The sequence below is a fragment of the Notechis scutatus genome, chromosome 5, assembly GCF_049901735.1.
Source record: "Notechis scutatus isolate UNSWTSFEM ecotype Mainland chromosome 5, rNotScu1.2, whole genome shotgun sequence".
Lineage (NCBI taxonomy): Eukaryota > Metazoa > Chordata > Lepidosauria > Squamata > Elapidae > Notechis > Notechis scutatus.
Window position 1 is genome coordinate 114,552,356 of NC_142013.1, and position 12,444 is coordinate 114,564,799.

The 12,444-nt window shown below is 46.6% G+C and overlaps 1 protein-coding gene across 3 annotated transcripts in view; it reads right to left on the reverse strand.

Moving 5' to 3' along the window:
- ATOH8 (atonal bHLH transcription factor 8) overlaps positions 1-9,036 on the reverse strand; it is a 249,058-nt gene extending 240,022 nt beyond the window's left edge. The window contains exon 1 of one of the 3 annotated variants that reach the window (XR_015749947.1): positions 8,038-8,923. Coding sequence is in view for 2 of the 3 variants with exons in the window: in XM_087967613.1 (XP_087823739.1) it covers positions 8,038-8,637 (600 nt within the window). In the remaining variant the exon portion in view is untranslated. Of the gene's footprint in view, positions 1-8,037 lie in introns of all 3 variants that reach the window. The other 2 variants (XM_087967613.1, XM_087967612.1) reach the window with 2 other exon arrangements.
- Positions 9,037-12,444: the final 3,408 nt, after the last annotated feature.

A 12,444-nucleotide genomic window follows, 5' to 3' on the forward strand; every position in this document is an offset into this window, starting at 1 on the left:
GAAATACGAGGAAAGACGAAACCTCCCTAGTGAAATCAAATAATCATGGATTGAGATTTGATAAAACCTGACTCAGATTAACCTAAGATTTTATTCATTTTCAGAAACACAGTCCGTTCTATCTCTTGTTATTCTACATTCTGCAAAATTATTGATGGGAGGCAACCAAATTGTTTGGTTAGTTTGTAAGGTACCAAATTATATTATATATAGAAGTTGTGGGAGCTACATCACTGGGAGCTTTCAAGAAGAGACTGGACTGCCGTCTGTCCAAAATGGGGTAAGGTCTGCTTGGGTGGGGGGGTTGGACTAAATGACCTACCAGGTCCCTTCCAACTCTGTTCATCTGTAATATACCATAAGTTGATGACTCGCTGACCTTACCTTGGTCCATACATATTGCTAAAAAAAATATGAGGTGACCAAATTGAACAACTTCAGTGTTGGGTTTTTCACCTCCTAAAAAAAGCAACTGCTTGAAATATCTGGAGGCTCATAAAAACTTTGTAACGTTACTTTCACACAGAGCTATTTTCTTTTCCCCCCATGTGGCTGAGCGCTGAAAAAAGACCAAGAGACATTCCACAGCTCTGCCAAATATTATATTTTGCGCTGGGAAAAGACCACAGGGAATTGATTCGATTCCGTGAAATCACCAAAATGCCAGAACAGTTGCAACGATCTACAAACAAATATATCAAAATATATATATATATATATATATATAAATATATACATATATATATATATATATATATATATATATATATATATATATATATATATATATATATATATATATATATATATATATACATATATATATACATATATATATATATATATATACATATACATATACATACATACACACACACATATATATACTGTACACACACACACACACACACACACACATTGTTTTCCCCAAAATACAACCCACCCTGAAAGTAAGTCCTAGCCTGATTTTTACACGTGCACCCAATATAGGTCCTATCCCCCCAAATAAGCCCTAATTAAGATCCCGCCCACTTGTTTCGCTCCTTCTCCAAGAAGCTTCTTCACTCAGAACTGAAAAATCTTCTTGGATGAGAAGCAAAAAGTCTTCAAAGAAAAACGATCAAGAAAATCCAGTTGCTTCTTGAAAAAGCACTTTTGAAACAACCATGACCTGGATAATTGAGAATCTCCATGGCAGGGGTGGGATGCTACTGGTTCTGCCCGGCTCTGTAGAACCGGTAGCTCTGAAGAGCAGCAGACACCAAACCGGTTCTGTGTTTGCTGCTGTTTAGCCCACACGCCTGCCTGGGCTCTTCCCTGATCTTTATTCCCTGCTTTTTTCAACCTCATCTGCTTTGCGTGGCACAGCTGAGGCAAAATGTAATCACCGAACCCGTAGTAACACCCGGTTGAATCCCACCCTTGCTCCATAGACAACAGTGATCACGTTAACTCTTGGAGAACATCATGGAACATCTGAACTGAAAAGGTGTGTGGAACACTGGTGTGACAATGATTTCATAACACTACCTTGTCCCCCCCCCCAAAAAAAATGCAAAAAAAAGGGGGGAGGGGGAAAGATAGATGGGAATCCTGAACATTTTACTTCAATCCCTTGTCTGTTTTGCATAGCATTTGGCTATCATTTCTTCCTAGTCTCCAGCTGATGGTTGAATAAGGTCAACTGATGTCACAAGGATGTTGCCAAGTTTAATTGTTTCTATTTATAATCCTACTATTTCTAGAAGAAGTTGCAAGTATGGCTTATACCAGCCCTTCTCAATGAAATGCATCAACCTGAACTTCTAAAAGTTCATCCTTCTAGAAGTTCATCCTTCTAGGACTAGTGGAGACATGATAGCAGTCTTCCAATATCTCAGGGGCTGCCCCAAAGAAGAGGGAGTCAAGCTATCCTCCAAAGCCCCAGAAGGCAGGAGAAGAAACCATGGATGGAAAGTAACCAAGGAGAGAAGCAACTTAGAACTAAGGAGGAATTTCCTAACAGTGAGAACTATTAACCAGTGGAACAACTTGCCTCCAGAAGTTGTGAATGCTCCAACACTGGAAGTTTTAAAGAAGAGATTGGATAGCCATTTGTCTGAAATTGGTGTAGGGTTTCCTGCCTAAGGATGGGATTGGACTAGAAGACCTCCAAGGTCCCTTCCAACTCTGTTATTCTCTTCTATCCTATCCACGGCCTTGCTGCCTGAAGATGGTGGAATTGCAACCCACGGGAGGATGACAAAAAAGCCGGCTGAGATGACCTTCTCTTCCGAACGTGTCCTGATAATTTCAAAATCTCAAGTAGTTTGGAATAAAATATCCCCAAATTGCAAACCCTCAATATTGAGAATAACCATGTTACCATGAGAACAGCGTCTTACGCAAGGAACCGATTTAGCCAAATTCATGGTTAAGTGTATCATGATAACCTTAACAGCGTAATTCCAATTTTTTAGGTTCACATTGATGGCCTTGGCTTGATGGTCATTAAAATATGGCGGCCGCGGCTTGGTATATTATGTGAATACTGCTTGGGTGCAATACAGCAAGTCCCTGACTTACAACACTTCATTTAGAGGCTTACAACATTTCATTTAAAGTTACAGCGATATCGAAAAAAGTGCCTTATGAGTTAGGACCGTTTTTCACACTTACGACCATTGCTGCATTCCCATGCACACATGACCAAAATTCAGATGCTCAGCAGCTGTCTCATATTTATGACAGTGGCAGTGTGCCGGGATCCCATGATCCCCTTTTGTGACCATCTGACAACCAAGGAGAAGCTGTTCTGACTGAGGCTTCCTGAGATCATGAAGCTGACTCCTTGTCCCGGTAAAACCCCTTTTATTTAGGTTAAAGGGAATTCCTCTCCAGCCAAGTCCCGGCCAACAGTCTTTCTTGAGATTGCACAACTGTAGACCTTTCTCAGGCTTGGAGAGTTGCCAGGCCGATTTCTTCCAAATGCCGCTCTGTAGCAGACAATACTTGGCAAGAAGTCAGGAACAGATCTTCACACTAATTAAACGAACTAATTGTCTCCTGCAACCACCACTCTCCTTTCGCTCTTTTTTATTCCCTATGGGAGGGGCCATTCACCATCCACCTGTGCCCTTACTCCCAAGTTGATTCTTGTTCCTTAGCTGTTCTCTTCTCCTGGCAGCTCTGTGCATGTGTAAACTGGGAACAGGCTCCAGCTGATCTTCTTCCCCACTGATCTCTGACTCTGAAGGCAGCTGTTAACTGTCAGATGGCCCTGGCCCTATCTCTGCCTCCAATGCAGAGTCTTCGTCAGAGCCTTCCCCAGACTCCAGGACTGGCCCATGTTCCTCCCCAACCTCCTCACTGTCCGAGTCTGAACAACTGTCGTTAAATGGAACAAAGTTCACTTAACAAATGTTTCACTTGGCAACAGGGTTTGGGCTCAACTGCAGTTGTAAATCAAGGACTATCTATATTCTTGGTTATTATTTCTTCTCCATCAGCCTGGCCCTTTTCAGAGGCCTGAAGTCACCACATTTCTATCCGATGGGAGATTCTAAAAATATATATATACTCCTTGGAATGATTTGCAAGGTTTAAGATCCATGCTCGACCTGCACTACACTCCTAAAGCAATCCTTGTCTGATCCAGTTTGGATTAAATAGCCAACTTCCGGTTGCTCTTAACTGGGAGATGAATGTAACTGGGATGATCCTGGGGTCTCCCAGAAGGGAATCTAACCTGGCTGGATCCTTGTTCTTTTTTTTTTTTTTTTCATACCTTACATAACCATGTTTACGCAAGACAGAAACAGAGATAGCCACATGTGGGACAGTGATCAATTTTTTGGGGAGGACAAATGGTTTGACTTTGTAGCTTCTGCTTCTCACGCACTCAGGGACCAACGCTGGAAAAATATGCCCGGAGCTTAAAAAGCCCGGATAACCAACAGGAAAGCATACTTGATTAACAGGAAGGTGTAATTTACACCCTTGAAAGAGATCCCTGCGAACTTTCCAGATAACGGCGTGATTCATCTGAGGTTAAATCTGCTCAAGTTTAATCTGCTAAACAACTCATTCCCAGAACCTTGTTGCTTGTTTCTTTACAATTTATACTGTTTTATTTACTTTCCTAGTATGATTTTGATTGCTTATTTAGTATCCTACGGCTATCACTAAGTGTTGTATCTTATGATTCTTGATGAATGTAGTTGTTACGTACACACAAGGAATTTGTCTTTGCTTATGCGTCAAAGACAAATTCCTTGTGCGTCTACAATCATGCTTGGACAATAAAGACTTTCTATTCTATTCTATTCTATTCTATTCTATTCTATTCTATTTCTATTCTATTCTATTCTACATTCCAAGATTCTATTCTATTCTGTAAATTCTCTATCTATTCTATTCTATTCTATTCTATTCTATTCTATTCTATTCTATTCTATTCTATTCTATTCTAATTCCAAGATTCTATTCTATTCTGTAAATTCTCTATTCTAGATTCTATTCTATTCTGTAATTCTATTCTGTTCTTCTATTCTATTCTATTCTATTCTATTCTATTCTATTCTATTCTATTCTATTCTATTCTGTTGGGCTTAGTTTTGGGGGAGGGAAATAAGGGTGAAAAAATTATGCCTCTGCCTACCAGCAGCCATTGGTATTCATCTGGCTAGCATCCCGTCAGTGTGTGAGAGAGTTGAGGGCTGCTTGGAAACTGAAGCAGTATTTGCTGTGTGAGCAGAAAGGAGACAGCAAGGAGCCTGGGCACGGCTCAGCTCAACTGTCCTGTACTAAAGCTGCTTGGTGCTGTGAAACTGAAACTGAAACTCCTCTCTTCTGCTTTTGTGTTTTGCCTTTGGAAGAGATTTCTTTCCAGGTGGGGAGGGGGAGTAGAACTCCTTAGCATCAGAGCGTGTTAATAATAATAATAATAATAATAATAATAATAATAATAATAATAATAATAATAATAATAATAATAATAATAATAATAATAATATAGGAAATACTCTAAATGCTCTGATGGTCATTTGGAAAAATCCTTTCTCAGTGAGCCCCTAGAAGCCAAGAGGAACATATATACGTGCTAAATTTCAAGTTTGTAGGCTTTACGGTTCTGGAGATGTTGTGATGACAGGACGCTAGCCAGGTGAATACCCATGGATGCTGGTAGGCAGAGGCAGGATCCCCTCCCTTATTTTCCTCCCCAAAAACTTAGCCTGGCCACATACTTTCCTAGCGAAGCACAGGTATCCAGCTAGTATATTATAGAATAGAATAGAATAGAATAGAATAGAATAGAATAGAAAATCTCTGTATATCAAAGTGAAAGGCCCCTCACGCATCATCACAAAATCTCCAGAACCGAAAAGCCTACAAACTTGAAATTTGGCACGTTGACTCCCCTTGGTTTTTAGGTGCTCACTAAGAAAGGATTTTTCCAAATGACCATCAGAGCATTTAGAGTATTTCCTATACTATTATTATTATTAACAATGCTCTGATGCTAAGGAGTTCTACTCCGCCTTCCCACCTGAAAAAAAAAACTCTTCCAAATGCAAAACGCAAGCAGAGGAGAGGAGTTTCACTTTCACTTTCAGAGCAGCAAGCAGCTTTAGTACAGAACAGTTGAGCTAAGCCACGCCCAGGCTCCTTGCTGTCTCCTTCTTGTTCACACAACAAATATACTGCTTCAGTTTCCAAACAGCCCTCAACTCTCTCACACTGACAGGATGCTAGTCAGATGAATACCGATGGGTGCTGGTAGGCTGAGGCAGGATTTCCTCCCCTCCCTTATTTTCCTCCCCCAAAAACTAAGGCCGACCACAGTTGCCTAGTGAAGCACATGGGTATCAAGCTAGTATATATCTATAATGCAATACGAGTCCGTCAGCAAGTGCCTGGATTTTGATCACGTGACCAAGGAGATGCCAAAACGGTCGTAAGTGTGAGAAATGATGCTAAGTCCCCCTTTTTTTTCAGTGCGGTGATCAAAATTTGGAGGCTGGGCAAATGGTTTATATTTATGACGGTCTCCGTGATCCCCCTTTTTTCGATCTTTGGGCAAGGAAGCCAGATTTATTTAACAACCACGTGACTCGCTTAAGAATGGAAATGATTCGCTTAACAAAGGGGGCAAGAGAGGTTGTAAAATGGGGTGGGGGTGGGGGGGGTGAAATCCCACTGAAGAAATGTCTCATGGGGCAACGTAAATTTTGGGCTCTGTTGTGGACGTTAAGGCGAGGGCTGCCTGAAATTGAGTTGGAAGGGAACCTCAGAGATCTTCTAGTCCAACCCTCTGCTTAAGACAGGAGATTTATACAGAATAGTCAAGTTGGAGGGAACCTCAGAGGTCTTCTAGTCCAACCCTCCGCTCAAGCAGGAAACCTTTCTGCCCCCTCCTCTTCCTCCGAATCACAGTTGGAAGGGAACCTCAGAGGTCTTCTAGTCCAACCCTCTGCTTAAGACAGGAGATTTATACAAAATAGTCAAGTTGGAGGGAACCTCAGAGGTCTTCTAGTCCAACCCACTGCTTAAGACAGGAGATTTATACAGAATAATCAAGTTGGACGGAACCTCAGAGGTCTTCTAGTCCAACCCACTGCTCAAGCAGGAAACCTTTCTGCCCCCTCCTCTTCCTCCGAATCACAGTTGGAAGGGAACCTCAGAGGTCTTCTAGTCCAACCCTCTGCTTAAGACAGGAGATTTATACAGAATAATCAAGTTGGAGGGAACCTCAGAGGTCTTCTAGTCCAACCCACTGCTTAAGACAGGAGATTTATACAGAATAGTCAAGTTGGAGGGAACCTCAGAGGTCTTCTAGTCCAACCCTCCGCTCAAGCAGGAAACCTTTCTGCCCCCTCCTCTTCCTCCGAATCACAGTTGGAAGGGAACCTCAGAGGTCTTCTAGTCCAACCCTCTGCTTAAGACAGGAGATTTATACAGAATAATCAAGTTGGAGGGAACCTCAGAGGTCTTCTAGTCCAACCCACTGCTTAAGACAGGAGATTTATACAGAATAATCAAGTTGGACGGAACCTCAGAGGTCTTCTAGTCCAACCCACTGCTCAAGCAGGAAACCTTTCTCCCCCCTCCTCTTCCTCCGAATCACAGTTGGAAGGGACCTCGGAGGTCTTCTAGTCCAACCCTCTGCTTAAGACAGGAGATTTATACAGAATAGTCAAGTTGGAGGGAACCTCAGAGGTCTTCTAGTCCAACCCTCTGCTTAAGACAGGAGATTTATACAGAATAGTCAAGTTGGAGGGAACCTCAGAGGTCTTCTAGTCCAACCCTCCGCTCAAGCAGGAAACCTTCTGCCCCCCTCCTCTTCCTCCGAATCACAGTTGGAAGGGAACCTCAGAGGTCTTCTAGTCCAACCCTCTGCTTAAGACAGGAGATTTATACAGAATAATCAAGTTGGAGGGAACCTCAGAGGTCTTCTAGTCCAACCCACTGCTTAAGACAGGAGATTTATACAGAATAATCAAGTTGGACGGAACCTCAGAGGTCTTCTAGTCCAACCCACTGCTCAAGCAGGAAACCTTTCTCCCCCCTCCTCTTCCTCCGAATCACAGTTGGAAGGGACCTCGGAGGTCTTCTAGTCCAACCCTCTGCTTAAGACAGGAGATTTATACAGAATAATCAAGTTGGAGGGAACCTCAGAGGTCTTCTAGTCCAACTCTTTGCTCAAGGCAGGAGCCTTATACAGAATGACAGAGTGGGAAGGGAGCCTCAGAGGTCTTAAAGTCCAACCCCCTGCTAAAGCAGGAAACCCTCCCTCCTCCTCCTCCGAATAACAGAGTTGGAAGGGGCCTCGGAAGTCTTCTAGTCGAACCCCCTGCTCGAGACAAGAGACCCCCATCCCATCCCATCGTCCACTCTATTTTTGGACCCACCGGGGTCCCGGCCTGTGCGTGCCTGCGTGTGTGTGTGTGTGTGTGTGTGTGTGTGGTGGGTTTCCGACCTTCCCCAGGAGCCCGGAGAGGTGGGGATGGTGTGTGTGTGTGTGTGTGTGTGTGTATGGGGGGGTCGCAGCCGCCTTACCTGCTTGCGGAGCGCCTCGAAGGCGGCGCTGATGGTGTGCACCCGGGTCCGCTCGCGGGCGTTGGCCAGCAGCCGCCGGCTCTGCTGCAGCGTTTTGATCTCCGAGGCGGCGCCGTTGCCGCTACTGCCGCCGCCGGCCGGGTCGCTGGGGCGCTGGCGAGGCGAGGCGCCGCCGCCTTGGAGACCCCCGTGATACAAGAGCCGGGCGGGGAGGGTCCCGGCGGGCGAGGGGCTCTTGGGGACCCCCGCGGAGGACGGCGGCGCCTCTTCTTCCTCCTCCTCCTCCTCCTCCTCCTCCTCTTCTTCCTCCTCCTCGGGGAAAAGCGGCCTCGGGCAGCGCAGCGCCGCTGGGAAGGGCGCGACCCCCGGCAGAGCCCCGACGCCTCGCCCGCCTCCGGGGGGGAAGCCCGGGGGTCGCGGCCGCACCGCCTGCTGCTGCTGCTGCTGCAGTTGCTGCTCCGGGACCCCCGCCTGCCCCATTCCTCCTAAGCCCGGCCGGCTCCTGCGCTTCAGCTTCTGGATGCCGCGCAACTCCTTCAGGCAGAAGCGCTTCCAGCGGGGCGCTGCAGCCGCCGCTTCCATCAGCTGCAAATTCTTCATGCTCGGCCGGCCGGCCTCGTTTTTCAGGGCCGGGGATGGCGGGGTTTCTCTCCCTCCTTCTCTCTCTCTCTCTCTCTCCTCCACCGGCTGCTGGAGGCTGCAGCTGCTTCTTTGCAAGCCCGGGCTCCGCGCAAAGCGGCGCGCAGCGGGCAGGAGAGCTGGGGACGGGGGCGGAGGGGGGGACGACTGTCAGCTGAAGTCCCGGCTGCTGAGGCTGTTGCAAGCCCAGCCCGCCATCTGGCTTTGCTTAAGCCTCCGTTTGGCACGGGAGACCCCGAGGGAGGAGGAGGAGGAGGAGGAGGGAGGGGGGAAAAGAGGAATCGCGATCCGCCGGGCAGGCGCTGCTGCTGCTGCTGCTGCTTCTCCCGCTTTGCGCAGCAGCTGAGTCGATCCACCGTCTCCTCCTCCTCCTCCCACCGCCCTACTCCGCGCAGCCCCCGACCCCAAGAAGGAAGGGAGCGTGGGGAGGGGGCGGGGGAGGGTCTTAGGTCCCCGCCGCTTAGCCGCCCCTGGTTGCTGTCCCGCAGGCGGCGACTGGGCAAGGGGTCGCCTCTTCCCAGCCCCCGCCCGTTGAGACCATCTGGGCGCCCCCATCCTGAAAAGCCGGAACGATCCCGAAGGCAGGATGACGGGAGTGGGGAAGAAGGGACCCTGGAGGTCTGGTAGTCTAACCCTGCCCCTCCCCCCGCCGCCCCTGCTCAAGCAAGAGGCGCTTTTAGACAGGATAAGGGAGTGGGAAGGGGGCCTTAGAGGTCTTCTAGTCCAAACTTCCCCTGCTCAAGACGTAGTATAACAGAGGATACAGGATAACGGAGTGGGAAGGGACCTTGGAGGTCTTCTAGCCCAGCCCCCTGTTCCAGCAGGAGACCCTATACCGTTTCAGACAAAAGGTGGTCCAACCTCGTCTTGAAAACCTCCAGAAATGGAGCCCCCACAATTTCTGAAGGCATGTTAATTGTTGATTAATTGTTCCCACTGTCAGGAAAATCCCAGGTTGTTTCTCTCCTGGGTTAGTTTCCATCCTCATGGCTTCTTGTCCTGCCTTCAGGGGCTTTGAAGAATAGATTGATCCCCTCTTCTTTGGGGCAGCCAGGGGTGGGATTCAATTTTTTTTAACAACCGGTTCTGTGGGTGTGGCTTAGGTGGTGGGCGTGGCTTGGTGGTCATGTTATTGGCTGGGCGTGGCCAACTCAATATCACACATCGAGGCACTCATCTCCTCGCCTGGCCTCTCATGACTGTGGGGATGCTGCAACAGTCGTAAGTGTGAAAAATGGTCATAAGTCACTTTTTTCAGTGCCATTGTAACTTTGAATGGTCCCTCCACACAAGCAAAGGAGGGAAAAAACTCTAGGGAAGTTCCTGAGACAGGAAGTCTGTCCTGCCAAGAATGTAATAAGGGTTAACAGAGAGGCAGTTTCTGTAAGCAACACCAGAATGTTTCCTTCCTGCCTTCCTTACAGGATTAGCCCAGGAATTTCTTCTAACAACTGGTTCTAGCGAATTGGTGCAAACTGGTAGAATCCCACGCCTAGGGGCAGCCCCTCAGATATTGGAAGACTGCTATCCTGTCTCCCCTAGTCCTTCTTTTCATTAGACTAGACATACCCAATTCCAGCAACCGTTCTTTATCTGTTTTAGGCTCCAGGCCCCGAACCATCCTGGTTGCTCTTCTCTGCACTCTTTCCAGGGTCTCCACATCATTGGTTGTATTTGGGGGACCAAACCTGAACACAGTATTCCAAATGTATACAATACACTGGTGCAGCATAAAATAGAATTAATACTTCTCGTGATCTTGATGCTCTCCTTCTGTTGATGCAACCTAGGATTGCATTGGCCTTTTGGGCAGCTGCAGCACATGGCTGGCTCATGCTTAAATGGTTGTCCACTAGGACTCCAGGATCCCTCTCACAGGCACTACAATTGAGCTAGGTCAGTGATGGCTAACCTTTTCAGCTTGGTGTGTCGAAAATTGGGAAAAAGTGCAGCCTTCCCGGGTCATGTGTCACTTCAAGAAATATCAATAATTTGGTTTATGACGGACTGGGCTGGGGTGATGACACAGGGCTGTGAACCTCGTCTCCCTGGTCTCAGGGCTGCAGGTGCAGGATGTGGGGATCGGAAGGCCACCTTACAGGGCTGCGAACCTCATGGATCTCCTTTCCTCCTGTAGCGTTCCTGAGGTAATGAAACTGACAAACCTCAGTTTATGGTGGTTAAAACTGGCTCTCTGCTGCAAAGATCTTGCGGCAGCGGTGACCCACGCCTCCACGCAATAAGCAGGGAGCAGGGATTGGAGCAGAGCACAGGCAGCCTCTAAATGTGCAGGTTTTCCCACACCAACAGGCGTGTCAGTCAAAGTGCCTCAGCGTGTCACGAGTGACACGCGTGTCATAGGTTAGCCATCACTGAGCTAGGTGTTACCTATTCTATCGTTGTGCATTTGCATTTTTTTCCCTTGCCTAAGTGAAAAACCTTGTTTTTCTCACCACTAAATTGTCTTTTGCTGGATAAGGCCCAGATCCCTCTGCGTCTTCACTCCCTCTTCTGAAGGGTTGGCTATTCCCGCCACCTTGGTGTTGTTTGCAAATTTGATGAGTTAGTTCCCTTTCTATTCCGCTCATCATCTAAAATGGTTAAATCCCCCTCTCTCCTTCCTAGGGATTTGCTAGATTTTCATCAGGAGCAGAGAAGGATCAAGATAACTTAGAACTAAGGAGGCATTTCCTGACAGGGAGAACGATTAACCAGGGGAACAACTTGCCTCCAGAAGTTGTAAAAGCTCCAACACTGGAAGTTTTTAGGAAGATGTTGGATAACCATTTGTCTGAAGTAGTGTAGGGTTTCCTGCCTAGGCAGGGGGTTGGACTAGAAGACCTCCAAGGTCCCTTCCAACTCTGTTATTCTATTCTATTCTATTCTATTCTATTCTATTCTATTCTATTCTTATTCTATTCTATTCTATTCTATTCTATTCTATTCTATTCTATTCTATTCTATTCTATTCTATTCTACTCTACTCTACTCTACTCTATTCTATTCTATTCTATTCTACTCTACTCTACTCTATTCCTTTCTTATTCTATTCTATTCTATATTCTATTCTATATTCTATATTCTATATTCTGTATTCTGTATTCTGTAATCTGTAATCTGTAATCTATAATCTATATTCAATTTTATATTCAATTCAATTCTATTTCTATTCTATTCTTTTGGACTTCAGGGACCACCAAACTCATAATTTTAAATTCTGCAGACCAGAGACCCTGGGAAAAATCCCCCCAAAAGTCTACCCCCCCTATTTTCCTACCGATCGATCGTTCTTTATTTGGGATCGCAGGATACCGTCTCCAGCTCTGTCCTGGGGTGGGGTGGGGGGAGAGAGAGAGACTTTTGGCTTCAGGCAAGGAAAGCAGCAGAAGCAGCAGAAGTCTTTCTTTCTTATTCTATTTTATCCTATTCAAGATAAAAGGACAACCGTTGAGAGCACCAAGAGAGAAGGTGGGAGGTGAAGCCAGCCCAAGTCCTTGGAGATTATTTCTGTGTGGTGAGGGCAGGACGGAAGACATTCCTCCACTCCTGCAGAATAGAGTCGGCTAGCATTGTTTTACATTCTTGAGTATCTCCTTTGCCAAAATGTTGGGGTGAGGCTGGAACAGTCAGTTGCTTGCTGCAATTGTTTGCAAGGGTAATGGATCATGTCGAATGGATGCACTTCAAGCCGGACTCCAGCCGGGGCAGGCGGCGGTGAGGTCTTCTCAGCCAAGAGAAGGAAGGGAAGGGAAGGGAGAGGGAAAGGAA